The sequence below is a fragment of the Danio aesculapii genome, chromosome 2, assembly GCF_903798145.1.
Source record: "Danio aesculapii chromosome 2, fDanAes4.1, whole genome shotgun sequence".
Taxonomy (NCBI): Eukaryota; Metazoa; Chordata; class Actinopteri; order Cypriniformes; family Danionidae; genus Danio; species Danio aesculapii.
Window position 1 is genome coordinate 16,388,966 of NC_079436.1, and position 25,386 is coordinate 16,414,351.

Genomic DNA, 25,386 nt, shown 5'->3' on the forward strand with positions numbered 1-25,386 from the left:
CTTATCCCGCATATGTTCTACACAGCAGATGCCCCACAGCAGTAAAAACACAAAACTGTAACTCTGAAGGTTGACCAACATACTAGATGCCAAAAAATCACAAGAACAATCTTTCAAAGCTGCTGTTGACCAAGTCTAACTGCCGCTCAGCTCATGGTCTTTTCCTCCAAAACTGCTTTAAGCAGTCAGGAACATTCATCAACAGTGTAGAGCTTATGAGCCAAATCATTTCTCTACACCAGATTCACGCTTAGACCCAGTACAGGGAAACATCCATACACAATCAGTTCACCTATACTGCATGTCTGTGGACTGTGGGGGGAAACCAGAGCACCCACACGAACACGGGGAGAACATGCAAACTCCACACAGAAATGCCCACTGACCCAGCTGGGACTTGAACAAGTAATCCTCTTTCTTTGAGGTGACAGTTTTAACCACTGAGCCACAATGTCGTCCCCGAGTTCTATTGAGTAATTATAATAATAAAACACCCAGAATCACTTTCTAAGATAGTAATAGGTTGTAATTTATTTGTTGACAAAAAGAAGACAATGTCTGTACAGTAACACTAGCAGTATTCATACATAAGGGAAAACATCACATTAATGATTTCTGAAGGATCATCTAACACCGAAGACTAGACTTATGACTTATGATGATTTAAACCTTTTCTCTTTTAGAGATACTGGATGTGGAGACCAATGAGCTGTTGAACGTCACAGTGAACAACACACAGATGCCCATAGTGGAGTACAGAAATGTCAACATTGATGATTACAGTAAGGATATTGCATCACACTTACAGTGAGCTTTGAGTGATGGTCATTGTAACTTTACCCTTGATGTGCACAGTTCTGAGCATGCAGATTCTGAAGCCCGCGGTGTTTGTGGCAACCTCTCATTACCCCTTACTGCTGCTGGTGTAAGTGATTCACACACACACATGCACCTCATGATACACACAGCGATCCCAACACAAAAATAAAAAATTTATCTTCCTGATTTTTATTGACTTTGATAGGGATGGCACCCCTGGTGGTCAGATGGTAACAGAACAGTTCCAGGTGGACTGGAGCACTGTGCTGGTCAGCTCCTTCAACACCATAGTCGTGCGTCTGGATGGCCGCGGCAGTGGCTTTCAGGGCACAAACCTCCTCCACCGCGTCAAGAAGAAACTGGGGGAGTTTGAGGAGAGAGACCACCTGGAAGCTCTCAGGTCAGACCATCTCCATCAGCAAACAATAAAGCTGTGATTATACTGAGCGCGACCTTTACATCTCGTCCTCTATGATTCTCTACAGAATTATGTCTCAGATGACGTACATCGACAACTCCAGAATTGGAGTTTATGGAAAGGTGAGTTGACCAGTTGAGTAGGATAATCTTTATTTACAGGAACTTATGGAGCACACGGTGGCTCAGTGGTTAGCACTGTCACCTTACAGCAAGAAGGTTGCTGGTTCGAGTCCCAGCTGGGTCAGTTGTTCAGTTTCTGTGTGGAGTTTGCATGTTCTCCCTGTGTTCACGTGGGTTTCCTCCATGGTCTCTTCCAGTTTCCCCTACAGTCCAAAGATATGCGCTATAAGTGAATTGAAAAAACTAAATTGGCCATAGTGTGTGAGTGTGTATGGGTGTTTCCTAGTACTGGGGGCATCTGCTGTGTAAAACATTTGCTGGTGGTTTATTAAACTGTTGCGACCCCTGATAAATAAGAGACTAAGTTGAAAGAAAATGAATGAACTTGTATGTCATATTATGTAATTAGCATATATTACCATAAATATGATTTACATATCACATTTTCATGTTGTATAAACTTTTTAAACAATAAATAGAGCTTTTGACAGATTGCTGTGATGGCTGTGCATACAGTTTTACAGCACAGTAACATTAATTCAGCACAAATATTTATTTGAAATCTGTATCTTGTATTGTTTATGTTTATATATATATATATATATATATATATATATATATACATTATAAAAAAATAATAAATTTTTAACTTTTATTTAATGTGTACAATGCAAATCCAATTAGGTCCACTTAATTAATAAACAAAGCAAGTCGCTCAAATAATATATCTACTAAAAGACAGAAAAAAATTACTTTACAAACTGTATTGTACATAAATCATATGAGCATTGTAATATTACTATTATTAGATCACAGTAATATTAAATTAATTTAAAAACTGAATAAATATAAATTTACACACATTTATACAACGATGGGCTAAAACTCTGTGGAAATCTGTGATTTTCTGCACGCGCAGATTCTGTGTGGGCCTGGTAATGAATACTTAAATACTTTTTTAAAGTAACTTACCCAAAACTAGCTGTATTATTTTGCCTTATTTACATTCATGCATGGTCACTTACATATTTTGTCTGCTTCAGGCATATGGAGGGTATCTGGCCAGTCGACTTTTACACTTGGACGAATCTCCGAACCTGTCGAAAATCAAAATCAAGTGTGGTACTGCCGTCTCCCCCATCACTGATTTCTCTATATACGGTATTTTGTCATATACAGTGTTTGATCACACATTCATTTACTTAAATAAAGCAGACAGGCTTATTTCAGTTTTACCTATAAATGTCTGTTCCACAGCTTCTGCATTTTCTGAACGCTACTTAGGATTGCCGCAGACCAACAAGAGAGAGTATGAGGTAAAGTAAACCCACAGAGTATGTTTAAAGGCCAGGTAAAAAGAAAATACACTCCTTGACAATAGTCTTGACGTGGATCCCAATTGTAAGAGCAAGTTGATCAAGTTCTAGTTGATCGTTTGGAAAAGTGGCAGAAGGTAGATTTTTCAGATGAATCATCTGTTGAACTGCATCCCAATCATCACAAATACTGCAGGAGACCTATTGGAACCCTCATGGTCCCAAGATTCTTACAGAAATCAGTAAAGTTTGGTAAAGGGAAAATCATGATTTGGGGTCACATTCAGTATGGGGGCGTGCAAGAGATCTGCAGAGTGGATGGCAACATCAACAGCCCGAGGAATCAAGACATTTGTGCTGCCTATTTCATTACAAACCACAGGAGAGGGCAAATTCTTCAGCAGAATAGCACTTTTTCTCATACTTTAGCCTCCACATCAAAGTTCCTGAAAGCAAAGAAGGTCAAGGTGCTCCAGGATTCAGACATGAACAGACATGAACCAGACATGAAGATTACTGAGTATGTCTGGGGTAAGATGGAGGAGGCATTGAAGATGAATCCAAAGAATCTTGATGAACTCTGGGAGTGCTGCAAGAACGCTTTCTTTGCCAATCCAGATTACATTATAAATGTTATTGGAGTCATTGCAGAGATGTATGGATGCGTCATCCAAGCTCATGAGAGTCATACACAATATTGATTCTTTTTCCACTGCACCATGACTTTATATTTTATAATGTACATTATTTCTGTTAAGTGACAAGACTATTGTCTCAGCAAAGTCAAACCTTACTCTCCTAATTAAATAAGACATCTTTGTCTTTCATGTAAGCCACTTCTGATACCAAATGTTCAACTAGAAGTCAAGTTATTATTTGTCATTCCTAAAACTTGGATATGCGACAAGACTTTTGTCAGGTAGTGTATATATACAGTATTTGAGTTTATTTTCTTTTTTTCAGATGGCACGTTTAACAGACCGCATGGAGCAACTGAGAGACAAGAAACTCATGATAATTCACCCTACAGCTGATGGTAAACTTAAACTTGACCTGTTTATTTCCTAAACATAATCTCTTAAAACTATTTTTACTGAGATTGGATTGTGTGTAACATTTCTTTCCATTCATGTAGAGAAAGTCCATTTTCAGCACACGGCCAAATTTATCAACCATTTGATAAATGAGAAGGCTAATTATACATTACAGGTAAGAGCTGATCGCACACACTGATCACAGCTATTGACGTATTTTGTTTACAAAAATCACTATAATAATGGTTTTGAACTACCTACTCACAGTATTAGCCTACTACATCAAACACAGAATACACAGACAGAATAGCTATTTCTAGCAACTGCATAGCATCATTCTGAAAAAAAAAACAAAAACAATCAGAAGCTTAGGAATTGCCTTGCAACAGCAAAACACTGTTAAAAACCACTCAGACGATGTAGCAACTAAAGATCAACATGCTAAACCTTTATTGTGCTCAGACACTTTAAAAGAATCAAGACACCCTAGCAACCACATAGTAAAAAAATACAAATTACACAGCAAAATGCTAAAACAACTCAGACACCATAGGACCTGCTTAGCAACTTGCTAAAAAAACACTCAATGTTGAAAATATTACTGAAAGACACCCTAGCAACTACATGCTAATTAACCACTTAAACATATAAGTGACAGTACAGCAACATTAAAAATCAATCACCAAGATATCTAGCAGCTATATAGCAACATGTTAAGCAAACAGATACCTAGACTTGGCATACCAATATGCTAAACCAACTTAACAGTAACAAAATGCTAAAAACCACTTCAAACATTAGCAAATGCATAGCTAAAACATGAAGCCTAGCATAAGCAAAACATGCTAAAAAGAGTTGCTGCTTAGCAACTTGTTACAAACACTCAAGACGCCAAGCAACAGTATAATTGCTTAAGAATATATATGCTGAAAGACACCCTGAAAACACCTACTGTAGCAGCATACAATAACATTTTTAAAAAATCACCCAGACATCTAGTAAGTGCATCTACAAAAGACTAGACATGGCATAACAACATGCGGAACCTTCTCAAAAGTATAAGAGAACACTAAACACCATTTGACATGCTAACAACTACATGACTAAAAGATGCTAAAACCCACACTGAATATATTGCTTAAGCCTAGCAACTACATGCTTTAAAACTACTGTACTTGGACACCTAGCGACTGTATAGCAACATTAAAAATCTTTCAGACACCTAGCAACTGCATAGCATGTCAAGAAATTGCAGATACCTAAACATAGCATAATGTGCTAAAACCATGTGACATGTTAGCAACCACAAAGCTAAGATATGCTAAAATCCAGTCATATAGCTAGAAAAATGGGTAGTATTTGAGAGTGTTAGACAGATATATATTAGGTTTTTTGGTCAAACTTTATTTTGTGGTACAATTAGCAAATTAGCAAAACGTTAATTGCAGCAAACTACTAATTTGCTGCTTATTATAGTTTTTCTCAATTGCTTTGGCTCAATTCTCCATTGGAATTTTTATTTTTCAAAACATTAAGTTTATATCTCTGAACTATTAGATCATTTTTCACTTCAGACTGGCATTTCTTTTTGATTTAACCCTCCTGTCGTGTTCACATTCTGCCCCTTACTTTAGTGTTCCTGGTCAAAATTGACTGGTCTGTTTTAACTGCTCTTATATAAGCACAAAAATAATTTTTCGCCACCAAATTTTTATTCAACATTCTTTAGCAGAGAACAATGTCTCAAAGTATTGTTTAACATGAATTTACAGAATTAGACATAAAATACCTGCAATGAAAATAAAAATAGGAGTTGAAAATACATTACAAAATTTACAATAGATGACAGAAATCAAAATACTTTGTTTCATTACTAATAGACAGCTCACTAAAGTAACTATCACAGGGTCTGTCCAAAGAAATTTACATTTTAATCCATCTGAATAAATTATCAACCAGCAAAGCACAAACAAAATGCTATCCTTTCCTGTGTTCTGAGTGATCGAATTTTCAGTCCTTCAAGTGTACTAATATAGGGAATAGTGACTGAGGGTATATACAGTGAGCATGGACACAGAACTAGCACTAATTATACTTTGGTCATTTTTGAGCAGGATAATTCCATAATAAAAGATAACAGAATAAAAGATAAATAATATAATAAAATAATTGTTGCTAAGCTAAGGTAAAAGTGCTCCTGCTAGACTCTAGACTCCTGCTAGAAAGAAAGAACTAGTTTCTCTGTCGCTGATCCATCGTTTGAACCACGTTAGTTATAACGTAAAACGCCCATAATAATGCTCTAAATGGGGTGGTAACAAATTCTTTAGAGAAGAATACCATATTTTTTTGTGCAAATTATGTTGTTTTACACGCACACGCATTAAAAAAAAAATCCAATATTAGTTTGGTTAATAACTATCACAGGGTCTGACCAAAGATCTGAATGAATTATCAACCAGCAAAGTACAAACAAAATGCTATCCTTTCCTGTGTTCTGAGTGATCGAATTTTCAGTCGTTCAAGTGTACTAATATAGGGAATAGTGACTGAGGGTATATACAGTGAGCATGGACACAGAACTAGCACTGATTATACTTCGATCATTTTTTAACGAGCGAGCAAGCAAGCAAGCAAGAACGGGAACAAGATTCCTTCTCTGTGCTTCTTTCCAGAGAGAGAGAAATAAATAAATAAATAAATAAATAAACAAAAAGAATAAAATAGGGAAAGAAAGAAAGACACATAGATGGATTCTCATGACAGACACCTAGTCTGTGATACACTGTTTTATCAGGAAGTTGATTCATGTTGGAGGATCCAACACTTTCATGGCAATTCATAACTTATTGGTTTAGTAGCTAATCCATATGAATTTGTATGATCTCATTCATACAGTTTTGTACAATTTGCTTATCCCCAATGACAAGTGGGTTTAGGTGCCATGCCTCCTTTTGAAAATCGTACACTTTTGTACGACTGAACTCATATGAATTAGCCACTAAACTGACAAAACCTAAAATAGTTAAGTTTCCTTGTGAGATCAGGCTGGATGATCAGCACATAAGTGCGTAAAAGAGATGTGTACCTGCAAAAGACATTGTTCAGTCTGAAGTGAGTGAGTGAGTGAGTGAGTTGGGGAGGTTTTCTGTCTGATGAATGAATATAGCCTGGATACCCATTCATTTCCTAGGGTGGTCACTTTTGACTGGGAACACCACAAGTGTAACAAGGTTGATTAAAACACTCAAAATTCATTGAAAGAGGTGATATTCACTTTTATATGTTCAAGTGCACAGTGTGGAGGATATCATAAGGCCTTGAGGCAATCAGATGGAAAACAAGCTGTAAATCGGTCAGATTTGACCCAAACATGACAGGAAGGTTTAGCAAATTGCAAATGCTTTGACACGTGTGCAAACAGTAAGTACAATTGTCTGTAGTTTGGATAAAAACTAATTGCATATGACTTGTTGATTAAAACTGATGAGTCGATTCTCATTTAAACTGTCAAACTTTTTTCAGTTTTTAATTATTTAAGCCATCACACTCAAAACCATTTATTCAGTTATAAATCATTTGTATACACGTTTATACCATAAATATCTGATATTGACATTGTTTATAATGTCTGCTAAACTGGTGAATGACCTCTAATTGCAATATAATTTGCATAATTTATTTAAGTTTGGAAGCATATGTATGTAGATTTCCCACAGCACAATCACATTTTTTTTTATTGAGAATGGAGAACTTCTACAATCCTGAACTGCAGCAACATGATTGTGAAGGGCAGTTGAAAGACTTGTAATCTCTGGCCTAACCAACAAACGTAACGATGTCCACCAAGAATAAATTTTCATAATGCTGTTTTGTAGTATTTTGTTTGTGTATTTGTGACATAAGAAATATGAATTATACAATACAGCAATTGGACAAACAAGATTGCACTTTACATATACAAATACAAATGTTCATTTATTTACGTACTATTGACTCTTCTCAACAAGTATCATATTTTTTTTAAACCTCAATTACCATGGTCGACTGTCATGGGGAAAAAAAACAACTAATCATTTTGAGCAGTGTGGCTCACACAATGACAAACACACTTTAAATTCCGGTGGCCTTGGCCAAATTACTGACACGATAACTAGGTTTTGAAACATGAATGAAATGATTTGGGTAACTACATTTTGCAGACATGCTATAAAGTTCTGAGGTTCCAGCAATCAGTTTTAAGATTTGCACTCCCAGTTTAGAGAATGTTAAGTCTGTTTTGAAAGATGTGCCAAAGCAATTGAAAAAAAAAAACTGTAATAGTTATTTAGCAGTCATGTTCAGGCATTTTTAAATTTAAATTTTTATGTTTAAGGATGTAGAATAAGACCATGCAAAATATGCTCTTTATAAGTACAAATAAACAGACAATAAACAGGCAGGTAATAAGGCCAGACATAATCTATCTATCTATCTATCTATCTATCTATCTATCTATCTATCTATCTATCTATCTATCTATCTATCTATCTATCTATCTATCTATCTATCTATCTATCTATCTATCTGTCTGTCTATATATATATATATATATATATATATAGTGTCAAAATATATATATATTTTTTTAATAATTCCCAAATGATGTTTAACAGAGCAAAGAAAATTTTCACAGTATGTCTGATAATATTTTTCTCCTGGAGAAAGTCTTATTTGTTTTATTTCGGCTAGAATAAAAGCAGTTTTACTTTAAAAAAAAAAAAAAAACATTTTAAGTTCAAAATTATTAGCCCCTTTAAGCAAGTTTTTTTTTCTCGATAGTCTACAGCACAAACCATCGTTATACAATAACTTTCCTAATTACTCTAGCCTGCCTAGTTAACCTAGTTAAGCCTTTAAATGTCACTTTAAAGTTGTCACTTTAAAAATGTCACACAAGCTGTATAGAAGTGTCTTGAAAAATATCTAGTAAAATATTATTTACTGTCATCATGGCAAAGATAAAATAAATCAGTAACTATAAATGAGTTATTAAAACTATTATGTTTAGAAATGTGTTAAAAAAATCTTCTCTCCGTTAAACAGAAACTGAGGAAAAAATAAATAATAATAAATAAAAAAATAAATAATTCTGACTTCAACCGTATGTATGTACACGTATATGTATACATTTTATGTATACAAAATACTCTTATTTACCTTAATTTTGTTTGGTTTTTAAAAACACATTTGAAGGTACAGAATGTTTTGAAATGACCTAGAATAAATGTATTACCCCATCAAGCAATATTTACCTCGATTTTTCTTCACGTGTTGTCGATAAAAAATTTACATTTTCTCCATCTTGTACATGTGCTCTAATGTTACTATTCATTTTCATAGAAACCACCTAAACAATATTTCACACTAACTTTTCAAAGCTAAATTTCATTGTTGTGATGGAAAGACACTGATAATGTGCGACAGCTATATTTTGTATAAAAAATCATATTGATAATAGTCTCACATTATTAACTATAAAATATTTAACCTATTTCACTGGGTTACTGCTTAATTAGGATACATTAATAGTTACCAGATAAATAATATTTTAAAATGTTATTTTCAATGTTGAAGTTTAAAGGGCACCTATGGTGAAAAATCTACTTTTCAAGCTGTTTGGACAGAAATGTGTGTAAGTATAGTGTATAAACTGTCATATTGGGGTGAAATAAACACACCCAGTCCTTTTTTTTTTAAATTTAACAACATAAAAACGGTGGACCAATTGGAGCGGTTTTCAGATGGACCATAACTTTACTAGGAGTGCGGTCCCCCCGCCCACCAACATTGATTGACAGCTGCGCACATTAACATGTCCGGTAGTCACGTGTATAATCATATCAAGAGAGGACGAGCGCAAAGCAGCCAGGAATAAAAGGTGTGTTCAGTTCGCTAGGATCATTAATCATTATCAAACGTGATCAAGAGTGAGTTTTACAAGTTTAAAATGTTTTAAAATAGAGCATGTGTGTAATGAATTACAGCGATTCACTTCAGATGCACTTAATCAGCACGGCCACGTGTCAGAACAATTATGAAGGAAGACGCTTCAATCGCGGTTTGTGGATGTTAAATCAGGTTTATTTTGTACATTCATATAAGAGATATCCATACAGCAGTGGATATTACCAGTATCATGACACATATGCGTGCAAAACGAGTGCAAAGCTTTACGCGCTGTGTCTCTCTCTCTCTCTGTGTGTGTGTGTGTGTGTGTGTGTGTGTATGTGTCTGCGCTATGTGTTTGTGTCCTTGCTGTGTGTGTGCGTGAAATTTGTAATGACATTGTGTGTGACTCATTGTTGCAAATCCACAAAAAAATTTATCAAATACTGATTGTTAAAGTTCTTACTGTAGTATTCCTCACACACGTTACGTGAGATCTGCTTCATGAGGCAGCCAAGGGCGGCGATTGCTGACAGGCACGTGGGAACGGTGGGTGGGAAGGACTAGCCCTAAAGGGCCAGTACAAAAAAAAAACAGCAAAACCTTTTTTCCAGCTATAATGTAGACACTTCAAACAGCTATAATAAATAATCTGATTGGTGTTTTGAGCTGAAACTTTACAGACACATTCTGGGGACACAAAAGACTTATATTAAATATGAAAAAAGGGGGTAACCTATGTGCCCTTTAAAACTCTGGGTGTGCAACAAGGCGAAAACAGTGATTTTGACACCTAAAAGGAGGTTGAATAATATGAAAAAAATATAATAGAAAGCTAGTAAATTTTTTAAAAGTAGGTTTTATTGTTAGTTTGACAGAGAAAGAGGAATTAGAAAAAATAGATAGATAGATAGACAGACAGACAGACAGACAGACAGACAGACAGATAGATAGATAGATAGATAGATAGATAGATAGATAGATAGATAGATATAGATAGATAGATATAGGATATATGATCAAAGGACATAAAAGTGCCCGTAGTTAAAGAATTATTCATATATACACACAATGCACATACATACATAGCCTATTTTTCTGCATGCACAAATTATGTGTGGGTCAACCACTACTTAATAGTGAGAACTAATCCTGAAAGTGTTACAGATTTTTGGTGACTTTTTTTTTTTTCTTTTGTCAGATCTACCCAGATGAAGGCCATTTCCTTCATTCGAAAGACTCGCAGCAGCATCTGAGTCAATCACTGGTCAACTTCTTTGTTGAGTGTTTCAGACCTCCAGAGATACTCCAGAGTGATGAGAAACAGGACAACGAGGATGATGGTTAAATTCCTATCAACACCCAGCACATGTCTGCTTACAGCCCGATATGCAAACTCCTTTCCTCCATTATACACTCATCCATTCTCATATTCAGTCTGAGGACTTCTCCCGAGCCTCCGCATGGACCACACCCCTATCTCTGATTGGCTCATTGGCTTCAGGAAAGAGTTTGGATTTAGAGAAAGACATGATGAACCATTGCGTACAGTGTGAGAGAGCCTGCTGTTATCTGGTCAAAGCACTGAGCTCGTGTTCTGTAATTCATGCACTGTGCAAAGAAAGCTTTAAGAGGTGATAGCACAATATACGTCTGAATGATTGGCCAGAATTACTCTTAGCTGCAAATTACTGAACTCAGTACAAAATTTTTCCAGTGAGTTTAGATCCAATTATTACATTTTAGGGGCTTTATTTGGGTGTAAATGTTATAGTGAACCCATTAATGTCAGTCATCAGGCCTATTCGTATTAAATTAATTCACAACAAATGTTCATAAATCCATTTTGTGTCAGCTGAATGTGGCAATTTATGTGGAAAAAAAATCATTGTAGCTGAACAAACGTGTAAAGCATTCATCTAAAACTCCTGCTTGAGGGCATCAGACGTCCTACAGCAAACAGCTGTTGAAATGATTCATAGCAACGCCTGCATGAGATCATTTGCGAATCAGAGTCTTAATTTTGATTTCCGACTTGAGTGCAGCTGTAAACGTCTTTGGATATTCATTTAGTCACTGTGCCTTAATGGAGTAAACCTGCTTAAGACGGGCAGTCCATGAGGTAGGACAAATAATTTATGGACAGATTAAAATAAAATAAAAAGCGTTCTAAAGTTTCATGTAATGTTAACCATGCCACAATCCTGCCAAGAACATTTTCTTCACAGTCCTGTGTATTAGTTAAGTTGTAAAGTAATACAGTAGATTAACTGTGAATACAAAACTCATAGTACTAGTGTCTTGGGGCAGGTTTTTTTGGTTTTTGATTCATACGTGGTTAAGGTGTTAAAAGAGCTTTTGCATAGAATATATTTTCTTGTTATATTATTTGGCATGGTGACAAGATGGTTTCCTTTGTTTTAATGTATCTATTTACGTGTACTTTTGACAGCTTGAATGTTCCAATGTGATTCCACTGAATTTATTGTCGTAAGTGAAATCCTGTCTCGTAAGCAGATGCACTGATGTGTAAATTACAACTGTTTTGGTCCTTCCTTGTGTGTACCTTGTACATAAAGCATTTTGAAAGCTATTGGTTTCTTGTGATGCTCACAGTCTGCCCTCTTGTGGCCTAATGATGAACAACAACAACAATTTATGAGACAAAAAGGGTTTATTTTCCAGTGTTTTACAATGTGCGTCCACCACAAGAGCAGACCCAGCTTGATACAAACAGTTAGGGAAGCATTGGTTCACACACGGGAGATTGAAGACCCCCAGATGATTAGCATGTTCACTCACGGGTTTACTCCCCTAGGTCCCTTAAACCTCACCTCTTTATCATCCAATACTTACAAAAAAAAGAAAAAAACGATGCGAGGGAGATGACCAGAGGAAGAGGAGCAGCTAAAATGAGTAATAGATATGTACATTTAAGTTACTTATTTTACAGGAATATTTAAAATTCAAGTTTGGTTAAAATACCAAATGCACAACTTAAAACGATGCATTAGAATAGCGTTAAGACCCAGGCGGAATGCTGTAGGACTGGAAGTTCCTCATTTTTTCTATGAATGAAGTCTGGATGAGGCGAGTTTAAATAATCTTTTTTTTTTTCTTTTTTTACACCTTAATGTATCTGAGATGATGGTGCACCTTCAATGACCCAAGACCAATATTCAATATGAGGCACTTTCATGATCCAAAGACACCTGATTTGTTCTTTAACAATTCCTTTTTTTTTCCAGCTTGCCAGAGACTGTAATTATGTCTCAGTAGTTGTAGTACAACAAACAACAATGTGTACACTACAAACCGCATAAGAGGGAGGTTGTTTGAATTCCTTTTTGTCTTATGTAATAAAAAAAATTTATGTGCCGAGTGTCTGCCATGCACTGCACTTATAAAAGGAAAACAAAACAGACACTGTTCCATAACACAGCACGCAAAGCAGTCCAAACACAGGCAGAATAAACGGATAAAAAGCACAGAAGGGGGAATATATACACACTTCATGGCAGTTTGTTTAGTATTATAACAAGCAGATACTTTCTTGTTTTGGTTACTAGAGGATTGATCGACATCGGGGGCCTCTTTACATTTTCAACAAAACAAAACTTTCATCAAGTCTTCTCAACATCAAACGATTTCAGACTACTGACCTAAACTCTTAGCCTATTTCTTGGTTACTTGCATTTATCTTCCAAGCCATTTGGACTGCTTCAGCCATCCCAACCTACATACTCAAATCTAAAATCTATGATTACTGGAATTCAAACTCATCCAGTTTTCCAGCAATGCTTCAGAAGGCCTCTGCTTGCTGTACAACATTGGGTCAGTACATAATTTCATTCACAGAAGGAAATATCACAGGATGTTTTAAAAACATTTCTATCAGTCCATCAGAGAACGCTCAACAGCAACTTTCTCCTGATCTCATACACGCATGCTTTCAATCACAATACTCGAATCACATTCTACCGCTGATGCCAACATGGCTTACAAGCACTCAAGTACCATAAAACACGTCAACACTCATAAAAAGTGTACTCGTATACACGAGTATACTCTCACACACACTTTCACAGGTACTGGTAGAAACGAGAACGGACCACTTGAGCACCAGAGAGTTTGTGAGGGTGAGCATCAGCGCCTAGACTTAAGCTTTTGCTCTGAGCGACCGCTACATCTCCATTAAGGTGCTGACCCAAATAGGAGTGCGAAGGCCCCACGGATAACAGGTCCCGTGATCGGGAAGGGTGCAGATCCAGCACATCCAGGCTAACTTCAGGGTTGCTGGTACGGTGTCGTTCTCGAGCTATCCAGTCTCTGATGGAGAAGTCCTGTGAACTGCACTTTGGCTTTAAACGATCCATAGCTGAGAGCTCATTGCCCTCTACTCTTTGCCAGTCCCCAATTACTGACAACTCTGCAAAGTCCCGCTGACCACCCATGGTGTGCCTTCGGCGGATATTGCTTTTCCGTTTACTTCGTGTCTCAGGGGACCTGGTGCGCTGAGAACCCACTCCAAACATGTCATCAGCCGATGTTCGCAGTCGACACTTTAACCGGTCTGTGATTTTAATTCGCCACATGGGTTCAGCTCGCTCAGACTCACTACGAGAAGAAGAACTCAGACTGCCAGTGGACCGGCCTTTGACTGCCTCCAGCACTCGGGAGATTCGACCGGACTCCTTGTCGCTGCGGCTTCCATCTGCTGAAGACTCGCTGTCTGTCTTTTGCCGACTCCCCCTCTTGCGTGCAAGGGTATCGCATGCAATGATTCGATGGGAGGGGATAAGACTGGGTACATCTTGCAATGGTGTGACACTGCCCCCCAGTTGGCTGCTACCTTCAGCTGGCACGCCATCTCGACCAACGGCAAAGACAGACAAGTCGCTTTCACTGTCTGTCTCCATGGGTCGTCCCTCACTAATTAGTTCACTTCTTTCATCGTCAGCATCGTCCCCCCGGCTTTCAGCAACAGACTGTACCTCTGGACTTAGAGCAATGGACTCCACTCCTGTATGGAAGGTCATGGAGGAGGTGGTGGAGTAATCTGATGTGATTGAGCAGACTTCTGCCCCTAGGCCCATTCCTGCACTTTCCATCCAGTGGCCTGGTGTCCTACCATGCCTTAATCTGGGTGCGGAGGCTTGGGAACTGGTGCTGTTAAGCGTGCCCAGATCTGAAACACATCCATCATCATAGTTGGAGGGATGATCGGACAGGGAACTTTGGCGAGTCATGTGATAATCAAGTTTGGGTGATGTATTGATCTTAGGTGAGGGACATGTTTGCTGGGGCAAATGTTCGGAGATGAGCTGCTTGTTTTTAGAGGTGAGGTCAAGGCTATCTCCTGGGCTCTGGTCATCATCCTCAGTCCTTTGGTCATTGAGTCCTACTTCACTCTCAGCATCTTCGGTTTGGTCATCAGCAGGCCAATTTGGATCATTTTGCACGGGAAGATCTTTCTTGGAAAAACTAGCATCCAGGTCATCATCAGAGCTACTTGGCTGAGGCTTGTCCTTAGGCTTTTTGCGTTTGCGGCTAGCAAAGATGGAAGTACGCAGCAGCTCTCTACTATATTGGTCCTTACCAGTTCCCCAAGAACCCTGCTACAGAGAGAGATTTGAGTTTATTGCCATATCAGCTATTTCATTGCAAAAGGTATTTCATAAATATTATTTAGGTATTTCATAAATTATCATAAAACATCAAATGACAATAGAGCCAAGCAAAAACACAAGTTTACACCTAAATGTAATCATTCTAACATCACAAAGAACTGGAATCTGAATTCTGGGTCTGAACTGAGTCTCCTTTTCTCACAATAAAGGTCTTACCTTGGATTTGGCAGAGTCACTGGTGGTTGAATCTAGTGGAACAGGGAGAGAAAAGGGTAAGTGGGCATTGTATGTGTGATACATCAGAGACAAAGATCCAGAGACTGAAAAATAAATATCCTTCACCACAACATCAGCGGAAAACAGCACAAACAGTGGAGTCATGTAGAGGTCCAAGAGATGAAGGTGACATACTTTACACAGAGAGAAATGGAGGAAAGAGGAATGAGTGATGACAAGAACCCGGCAGTGTGGACTAAGACAGTAGGCAGCTCATGCACACATACACACAGACAGACAGCCTGTCCACAGTGAGACCGCCAATCACTGACAAACACATAAAGAGCCAGCAGAACATGTCTACAGGCATTCTTTCCCAACTCAGACATCACCAAAGCAGGGATGGACATCCTAACAGCTATGTATTAAGGGGTGAGACCAGGTTGAAAAATCAAGGGTGCTTGTGCTATTTGCACAAAGATAAAAATCGAACAGTGTCTACACCAGACGTGACACTTGTCGTTCATGTTGTAAAGATTCAATCATTCTTAATCCATTTGTCCTTGACAACGAGTGCTTGGGATACAGTCCAAATGCAACACTGCATCAGTTTAATGTCAGAAATTTGAATTACTGATTATAGTTTTTTCTATTGTCATTAGCCACTTCGCTCTGCTTCCGTCTGGTGTAGACACAGTGAGAGTATGCTAATTTCTAAGTTGTTTGAATTACATTATGAGATTCACTAATACACTAAGTATCATACATTGACAAACCTTGAAAATATAAATGTTAATTGTAATGATTTTGTTTTTAATTATTGGCTTAGTGAAATGCAAAACTATGTAATTTTGCTGTCATAAGTGCGCATTACCCATTTTATAATAAATTGTTCAAATTTTGAAAGAATCTTAGGGTGCTTTCACACTAGGTTCAATTGCCTGGCCCGAACACAAGTTCGATTGTCCCCCCTCCTGCCACCTTCTTGGCTTGTGTGTGTTCACACCATCTTTTTTCATTCTAAACTCCGGTATGCTTGCGTCATCGAGCTGCTGTTTTTGTACAGCTCTTGCTAGGTGACAGCCATGCAAGCAAAACGGCAAAATAAAGACAAACTGTACGCATATCATGGTCATTCTGCTTTTACTGAATCTTTTTCTTTTGTTACCAAAACCAAAATACAGAGAGCAGAAATATATTTAAAAAGTTCAGAACATTGTTCAGAAAATTTTCTGCTAAACCATTCCAAAGGTATGTGTAAGATTTTTTAAATACGTTTTTTTTTTTTTTAAGACAGCAGTATCTCCAGCAGAAAAGATATCTAAAGATGCTGTTTCAAAAAGTTAAAGAATCTGTTTTTTTAAAACTAATGAAGATCAGAAGTCAACGATTCATTTAGCCTGACATGTTTACTGTTACAAAATATTTAAAATGTTTCTCAAAATAAAATACATTGTGTTCAAAAGGGGAAAAGTGTTAGTTTTTTTACCCAGACATTTAAAAAGAATATATTTTAGAGCAGTAATCACAATACTGTGAAACCGTGATTTTTTTTATCCAAGGTTATCATACCGCCAGAATCTTATACTGGCCCATGCTTACCCAGGTGTGGACCAAAATTGCTAGTGTGAAAGCACCCTTACATACTTGCACCTTGGTGACAAGTGGGACTGAGCCAGGGCAAGCACAGTGATCATGTCTGCTTGACTCCTTAAAAAACAGCTTCTGCAGACACTGCGTTATGTTTTGAACGTTTTTAATATTTTTTGGCAGATGGACGCGAGTCACTTTCTGTATGTCCAAAAAGATTCAGTAAAAGCAGAACGACCGCAATGTGCAAATGTCTTTCCATTTTGGCACTTTGCTTTCGTGTCCGTCACTTAGCAACAGCCGTACACACAACAGCGGATCGATGGTGCAAGCGTACAGAAGTTTGGAAGGAAAAAACACAGTGTGAACACAAACCAACCGAGAAGGTGGCAATCGAACATGGGTATGGTCCAGGTTATTGAACCAAGTGTGAAAGCACCCTTAGGGTGTTTTTTTTTTAATACAACATCTAAAATTCAGTGAAGGTCACCACATAACTGTACTGTACTGACAGGAATTTCAACTGAGGTGGATTATGCAACCTCCAAAGTCTGCACTCCCATTGGTTGTTGCCAAGTAACCTGATAAGTTTCATAGAAGGTTAAATGGCTCAGTTCCAATCAATGCCAGTGCACACCATTACGCAGCAGGTGAAATCAGTCACTTGTGCAATAATTTTTGTTGAACGTTTTCCGCTCGTCTGTGCAAAACATGGAGATGCAGAATGATTTAAAGCACTGAGAGACTATGACAAGGGACAACAAGGGTCAGATATGACAGGAGGGCAGAAAGGGGCTAAAGGGGCCAAAGCTATAAGGTGGTAAAGCAGCTACGAAGAGGAAGCGAGTCCTTAAGGTGGGCTTCTTGACCACTCAAAAGCCCCTTTGCTCACTCTCCATGGAGAAACACTACTGCTTTCGAATGGTGCGTAATCATTTAAGCCGTCTCAGCCCCTCACCACACCCCTTCAGACATCATCAATGACAGTTACGGTGTATGCCACATGAAATCCTGGAGACCATACCATGCTAGAACTCCTTGCGGTCAGCTTCAGAGACAACGAGAGACAGCAAAGAGGCTTTTCAGACACATTACACCATCACAGCTCTGTATCCTCTCTGTTAATAATAGTCTTATAAGATATGAAACGTGCAACACGACGATGACAAATATCAACTTCTCTGACACTCTTTTTTTGTTTCTTTTGTTTTCTGCTGGGTTTGTCCCGGATTTGCTTTCAATTTATAAGAATCTGGGATTTCTGCAGACTAGGCAGCTACATTGGGGACAACACTCCTCCTTCTTCCTACAGTCCCAGCTGTCCATCACAGACATTACAGAGTCCATCAGTGACATCACCGAGTGATAGACGCCGCCCACTTGGCCTGTGTCAAGATTGGGTAATGCGTGAGCAGTGCTGGACAGGGACAGGGGAGAAGAAAACACTAGAGACAAGATGGGTCAGACGTGTAAACCTTTGGTGGTTTAGCATTGACTTTTCCATTTCTTTTGGGAAAGAACATGCCGGGTTAGCACAAGAGAAAGGTAAGGAGGGAAAAGAACTGAAAGAAAAGGAGGAGTGGAGTCATAACGGAGACTAAAGCATTAGGGAGGGATGGCAATGAGTGAGGATCAAACCAATACAAACCAAAGCAAAAGGGAGAGTTCGGAAGAAATCATAGCATTGAAATAAAGACAACCAGTCAAAAAACAATGACTGAAGTAAAACAAAATAATAATAGTAATAACCAAATAAATAAGGTTGATTCATAAGCTTCACATACACAGGAACTATTTTATCCAATTTTCAGTAAGTTTATCAAATCTGTTTGACCTGTGCAAAATTGCTAAAATAGTTCATTTTTACATATGCACCAAGACAAGCTTGCTTTTCGTTTGCTCTAAGCATTGACAGATCTTAATGCAAGCATGAATGTCTAACAATCATCTGAAATATACTAAGTGAACTAAACATACACGAACATTTGAACACACTGAACTTTTAAACAACATTTAATTTACAGTATCTAACATCCAGGAACTTTTGAAGGGAAAAAAAAGACAAAATTACCTGAGACATCACCCGGCGATGGAGCAGTACGGCCTATGTTAGTTAGGAGATGGTCAATGTTGGGTACAGGCTGAGACTGAACTGTGCTCTCTTGCTCCACAGTGGTCTGACAAACACAAACAATTGAAGCGGGTGAAATTCATATGCATTCAAAATGGGGAACAAATCGTTCAGTGCCATTTGAAGCGTGTGCATGTATGGGCTTTTCAATCAACAATCAATGTTTTTTTTATTACCAAATTGAAGCACTGTTTTCAAGGCAAAATTTGTGTTTGTGAGAAGTGGCACCGTCAACCACCATGCAAAAGCTTTGGTGGGTTTGCATTGTCCTAAATAGACTGAATCAATACAATCCTGTTTATCCAGTAAATCACAACTTTAAGGGCACCTATTTTACCCCATTTTCAAGATTTAAGATAAGTCTTTTGTGTCTTCAGAATGTATCTGTAAAGTTTCAGCTCAAAACATCCATCAGATTATTTATTATATCTTTTAGAATATTGGGATGTTCTGCTCTAAACACAATGCCTTTAATGGTAGTTCTCCCCGCCCACCATTCCCATGTGCCTGTCAGAGTGTGCCCCAATCCCCAACTCCGTCAGATAACCAGCATAGTGACAGACATGATGGAAGCAGATCTCACATAACATTTGTTGTCTGATTAAGGACAGTAAAATCTCTGTAATTCATTACAAACATGCACTGTTTTAAAAACGTTTTAAAGTAGTAAAACTCATTCTTGATTACATTTGATGATGACTGATGATCACAGAGAGTGGAACAGATCTTTTATTATCAGTCACTTTGTGCACATCCTGTATTGTTGATATGATTATACTGGTTACTACAGAGACATGTAAATATGCGGCTGTCAATAAATTCGGTAGGTGGAGGAACCACACATTGTGGTCTGCCTCAAAATGGAAGGGATTTGGATCCTATTTTAATGTCAGAAATTTTTTAAAAAGTGACTAGATGTCTCAATATCACCACAATATGACTGTGGACACACCATACCTACACACAGTACTGTCCAAACTGCTCACAAAAGATGATTTTCATCATAGGTGCCCTTTAAAGTCAATTTCTTGTACATTTATGGTCAGTTACTGTACTGAAGAAGCGTAAAATATACAGTGGAATTAGTTAGTTTATTAATTCCGAGTTTATTTTATACTCAGTTTTAAAAGACAAAGCCATTTTGCATTTAGTAGCAGTGGATTTCACTCAAAAGATCAGCATTCACAGCCATTTAAACATGGAGCACAGTGAGCAGTGTATAACCTGTGCACTGTACACTATTAAAGCACAGAGTTAAAGCAGTTCTCATCAATTCTGTATAAAATGCAAAGCTGCACGAAGCCTTATTAAAGTAAGTTGCTTTACACCCTGGTATAAAGAAGTACCTGTAATGCAGCTTTTCTTCTGTGAAAATGAAATTATGCATCAGGTCGGAAATCTGCTTGGGATCGCAGACATTATAATCTGTCTGAGTGTGTCGATGTGGCCATATATATCAATAAACACCATTAAATTAATAAACACCATTAAATGCAGTGAGAGGATTTTAAGCAACACAAATAACATTAAATGAAAAATAAAGGAAATGTGTAGATCATCAATATTTGCGGCAGTGATATATTGAGTTATCCACTATTGTTTTGAAAAGTGATAGCGTGGTGATGCTTGTTGAAGCAACAGTTCACCTAAAAATTAAAACTCTGTGATCATTTACTGCAGTTTCTGTTGAACACTAATGAAGATATTTTGAAGAAAGCTGGAAACCGTTGACTTCTAAAGTATTTGTTTGGAAGTCAGTGGTTAAAGCTTCTCAGCTTTCTTCAAAATATCTTCATTAGTGTTCAACAAAATCAAGAAACTCAAAAATGTTTGAAACAACTTAGAGAGTAAATAATGAGTCAACTTTTGGGTGAACTTTCCCTTTAAGGGCTGAGAAATCCATTCAGAGAATGGCAAGAAGACCTAGACTCACCGTTGGCTCTTCATCTCCATCTTCTGTGAAGAACCAATCATACTGTGGAAAAGCAAACCACACAAATTTCAACCTAAGTCTGGCATCGGTTAACACACAGATTAAACAAAAACGTTCTTACTTGCTGAATGAGAGTCTCAACGATCTTGTACTGGTCAGGCATGTGGGTAACCATGTGCGTCATGTTGTCCTCAGAGGTTCTGACAAGGGTTGGGCCAAATACAATGGCCAAGTTACGTGGCTCCATCTAATTAAACATAAGAAAAGCTTCTGAAATGTTCCTGCAATTACTAACATTGCATCTGTGCGCTCAGGTAATTCAGACAAGCTGTGACAGGTGAAATTAAGCAGAAGTGCAAAAGGGATAGTTCACTTAACTTGTTTCAAACCAGATTTAAATATATTAAGGAATGTTGAAAATCTGTAAACATTGACTTTCATAGTGTTTATTTTTCCTACTATGGATGCCAATGGTTACAGGGTTCCAACATTCTTCACGGAAGAATCTCATAAAGGTTTGAAACAAGATAAATGGGTAAATGATGACAGAATTTTTTTAATTATAACACACTTTATGAATTGTATAATTTAATGTTTAACCTTCAAAAAAATGATGATTTGCTTTCAATAATTCATATCATGTGACTGTTTGTAGAATGTTTGTAGAATACATTTAGGATAAATGAACAAGCCAAAAACTCATACCTTGTTTTTCTCGCAGTTTTCAGAAACTGTTTTAAGATGTCCAGACAGAAACTTGAGCGTTTCATAATGATGGTCTGGTAACTCATGAATCTAGGAGGTAAAACACAGGAAATATGATTTAAACCTGTTGAGAATTCTATTGCTCATTGGAAGACTTTGCTCCCCAATCTAGCAAATATAAGTATTTAAGAACCATTTAGATAAACCATACCAGTCTCTTCAGTGCTTTTAACCGCTCAACAGGGTCCTCCATTCGATTGGCATCAATAAAGTTGGAATATTTTTCTATGACCACAACAAAATAAGCATGATTAGAACAATCCTAACATCTAATAACCAAGATCTTTAAACTCAAAACATTAGTATAGCAATGAAATCTTCCTTCTGACACAAATCTAAACACTAAGTTTACATTTTAATACTTCATAAAGTGTTTAAGGAATAAATCCTTACATTCTTTAAGTCATTATTTAAAATTCCGATATATGTACTAGTTGTTTATGACCATGACTCAAATTGTCCTCTAGGAGGAGTCATTTCTCTACCAGAGGAGAACATAATCCTTTCACAAAAAATACTCTGTGTAAAAGAGACTACACAGTTGTATCCCTGTTTTGTAGTAAACCAAGAGACATCTATTCTACACACAATTCTCACCATTAGTAAACAGAGGTTCGGGAAGTTTCCTGAAAAAGGACTTGAGCAAACTGCTGATCACATTGAGGTCGCGCCACTTCTGCTAAAAGAAATGAAAGCATAAAGATGAGGACTGCCTTTATGGTACAACAGCTCCTATGACATCTCACAAGGCAAGATGTTTCCTCACGTCATCTTGGATATCGATGTCTGTCATGCCTTTAGTGTCTAATTCCTCCTGCATGCTCGAGATGGCAGCATTGTTTCCAGGTACTCTGTAAATGCCTGTGTACTCCAGCCCTCTGTCCTCCACCAGCTTACAACACACCTCCACGATCAAAGGCACAAACTACAACACAGATGGCAATTAGCGCATTTCTAAAAAAAAAAAAAACTCCAAAAAAGGTAATGTCACCTTCAAATAATAAATAAATAATGGATAAATAAAAAACAGGGAATTCTATTCTGTTTTAAGAAAACAAAACAAACGCATCACTTATTATTACACAAGACGACATTATTGACACTTATGACAATTAAGTTTATTTACTCCACAAACACTCCTTTACGTTAGTTAGGGCTGCTTAATTATGGGAAAAAAATAATCCTGATTATTTTGGTCAAAGTTATAATAACGATCATTTAACATGCTAATCAGTGGGCAATATGATTAAAAGGTATAGATATTTGTTTTTTGTCTTAGCCATGACTGTCCACAAACCAACAGCAGAGAGATTCGATTTTTCACCTGTTGAGCTGATTAAAACAGCTGTTCCCAATCGATAATTAGGATGCTTTAGAACATCTTGAACTATTTGGAATGGTATAGAACTTTGGATTTTCCCATAGACTGTGAAAGTTTGTAAAGGGTATGAAGACTTTGGACATGCCACTTTTTGTTCAAAGTTAAATAAAAGCTGAGAAATATTTTTATCCACAATCATGCCTCTTGTACATCGTCGTATATTTTGGGAGACACTGGTCTCATTTCCGTTGAAAAAACCAAACATGCTAATTGAATAAAAGTAACTTCAAAAAACAGACTTTGCAAGGAGTATAAATATATAAAGTATATACACACATATATTTTTCTAACCCTATGAATGAGGTTGCTATTACACCTATGCATTTCAAACATCATGAAATTTCCCAATTCTCAATACCAAAGCAGAATGGAACAAAGTGAAAACGAACTAACAAAAAGGTCCTGAAAGTCTGCGATGTAAACATCTTCAAACTTGATTAGAGTATTATTAAAGCTACAAAAGTCCTTCAATCAAGAGCAGTGAGTGATTTTGTGCTTGGCTTTCGCCGTTTGATTAATACTGATAAACACAGTTAGAGGAAGGTCTACTGTACATTCAAATGGTCTACTGTGTCTTTAAGAGCCATACATTTGCAATTTGCCTTTTCATTCTCAACTGTTTGTTCATTTCATCATCACATAATAAACACAAAGACTAGATTACACAAGATATGTCACTCGTACAGTTTGAAATGGGGAAAAGTGTAATAGACATTTTTCAGAGCGGAATTGAATACAGGAAGCGCCCTCCGAAGCAATGTTTCGCTGTTTCCGGTTTCGCTTACAACTGCAGAAACATGACAGCCTCAGGATATCGGATTACATTTTCACTGTCAACTTTGCCGTAATTTGGACAAGAACACGTTGTTTGCTTGGTTAATGTGTAAAACTGACGTAGCCTAAATAAATCAGCATTTAAAAGGATTTTGTGCAGAAAATGTGTCTTATACAAAGCGTTCGCAACGTTAGGTTACAGTAAGGTGCGCAGCCAACAGCATAAGATCTGCTAACTCAAGCCATTTGTTAGCAAAAATAACTATTTAACATCCAGCAGGATTAGTTTTATGTTAGTAGTTGTACGTAAGCTGTGCAAACCCCCCTCCTTCCTTTGTATTCAGGGTCAGATACAGGCGAGTTGCTATCGGTCAATGCGAAAGAACAAGGAGCCCCATAATGACAGGTTGCTTAATGCTCGTAAGGTTTACTCAAGTCTGGAAACATAATTTAGCTCCAACTCGCCGGAAAAAATAAAGATATTTGTTGTTGTGTTCAGTGTTTGAATAAGATTCTATTAAAGCACTTCAGTTTTCCAGTAATTACTAAATTTTAAAGCAAATATCTTCAAAACAGTCCGTCTGTAGCGTATAGGGTGTGTTTCTGAATCTTCAGGTTAAAGTTAGTTCATGTTCCAGTTCATTTTGTTCATCTGCTTTGAATGTTTTTATCATTTATTTAAAGAACAGCAAATAACATTTTACAACACAAAAAATAAACATGCCAGGGGATAATTATAAATAAAATACAAATATACAAAATGTACATATGTAATAATTAAATAAATACATTATAGAGTTCACAATTTTTTAAGGTGGGTAGGCTTCCTTGATTAAAGAGTCTTTGATGCTGGTAATATACAAGCATATTTCAGTGATCAATACATTAAAATTTGTTTGCTTATTGGTAAATTAGACAGTAAAGCCAAAAAGTACATTTTCCCACAATGATGAAAGAGGTTTTGAACACTGAAAATAATTTTTTGCACCTCTTCCTTTTGACTGAGTATGTACAATGCCAAAATAAGTGTAAAACCGTCTCCTCGTATTCATTACAAAAATACAATTTACATCAATTCCACTTTAAAATTTTTGTAAATAATGTTTTGCTGGATAAACTCTGTGGAGAAGTTTATAGGATATTTCTTTAATTTTGTTTCTAACCTGATATTTCTGTGGTAACAGCCACACTTTTTTTTCAGCAAATCAAGTCACACTTTTAATAAAGACATCCAATAAAATTTTATATAAGGAACAGTAGTGATTTATTTTTGGAAAAGAGTTCGAAAAGCTCTATTATTACTCTTGGTGTTTACTGTAAAACAAGTTT

The 25,386-nt window shown here is 37.1% G+C and overlaps 2 protein-coding genes and 1 pseudogene across 9 annotated transcripts in view; 1 reads left to right on the forward strand and 2 right to left on the reverse strand.

Moving 5' to 3' along the window:
- dpp6b (dipeptidyl-peptidase 6b) overlaps positions 1 to 12,230 on the forward strand; it is a 239,238-nt gene extending 227,008 nt beyond the window's left edge. For all 3 annotated transcript variants that reach the window (XM_056473708.1, XM_056473725.1, XM_056473717.1), the window contains exons 18-26: positions 684 to 782; positions 856 to 925; positions 1,025 to 1,219; positions 1,305 to 1,359; positions 2,403 to 2,520; positions 2,617 to 2,675; positions 3,639 to 3,711; positions 3,811 to 3,884; positions 10,839 to 12,230. In XM_056473708.1, the coding sequence (XP_056329683.1) occupies positions 684 to 782; positions 856 to 925; positions 1,025 to 1,219; positions 1,305 to 1,359; positions 2,403 to 2,520; positions 2,617 to 2,675; positions 3,639 to 3,711; positions 3,811 to 3,884; positions 10,839 to 10,985 (890 nt within the window). In that variant the 3' untranslated portion in view covers positions 10,986 to 12,230. The remainder of the gene's footprint in view (positions 1 to 683; positions 783 to 855; positions 926 to 1,024; positions 1,220 to 1,304; positions 1,360 to 2,402; positions 2,521 to 2,616; positions 2,676 to 3,638; positions 3,712 to 3,810; positions 3,885 to 10,838) is intronic.
- Positions 163 to 255, reverse strand: LOC130215078 (small nucleolar RNA U3; annotated as a pseudogene).
- A 62-nt stretch (positions 12,231 to 12,292) lies between the features above and the next one.
- arhgap21b (Rho GTPase activating protein 21b) overlaps positions 12,293 to 25,386 on the reverse strand; it is a 104,821-nt gene continuing 91,727 nt past the window's right edge. For 3 of the 6 annotated variants that reach the window (XM_056473655.1, XM_056473697.1, XM_056473690.1), the window contains 9 exons: positions 22,669 to 22,827; positions 22,500 to 22,581; positions 22,054 to 22,127; positions 21,843 to 21,932; positions 21,259 to 21,384; positions 21,138 to 21,179; positions 19,145 to 19,250; positions 15,484 to 15,515; positions 12,293 to 15,255 (listed from right to left, as the gene is read on the reverse strand). In XM_056473655.1, the coding sequence (XP_056329630.1) occupies positions 13,720 to 15,255; positions 15,484 to 15,515; positions 19,145 to 19,250; positions 21,138 to 21,179; positions 21,259 to 21,384; positions 21,843 to 21,932; positions 22,054 to 22,127; positions 22,500 to 22,581; positions 22,669 to 22,827 (2,247 nt within the window). In that variant the 3' untranslated portion in view covers positions 12,293 to 13,719. The remainder of the gene's footprint in view (positions 15,256 to 15,483; positions 15,516 to 19,144; positions 19,251 to 21,137; positions 21,180 to 21,258; positions 21,385 to 21,842; positions 21,933 to 22,053; positions 22,128 to 22,499; positions 22,582 to 22,668; positions 22,828 to 25,386) is intronic. The other 3 variants (XM_056473682.1, XM_056473664.1, XM_056473672.1) reach the window with 3 other exon arrangements.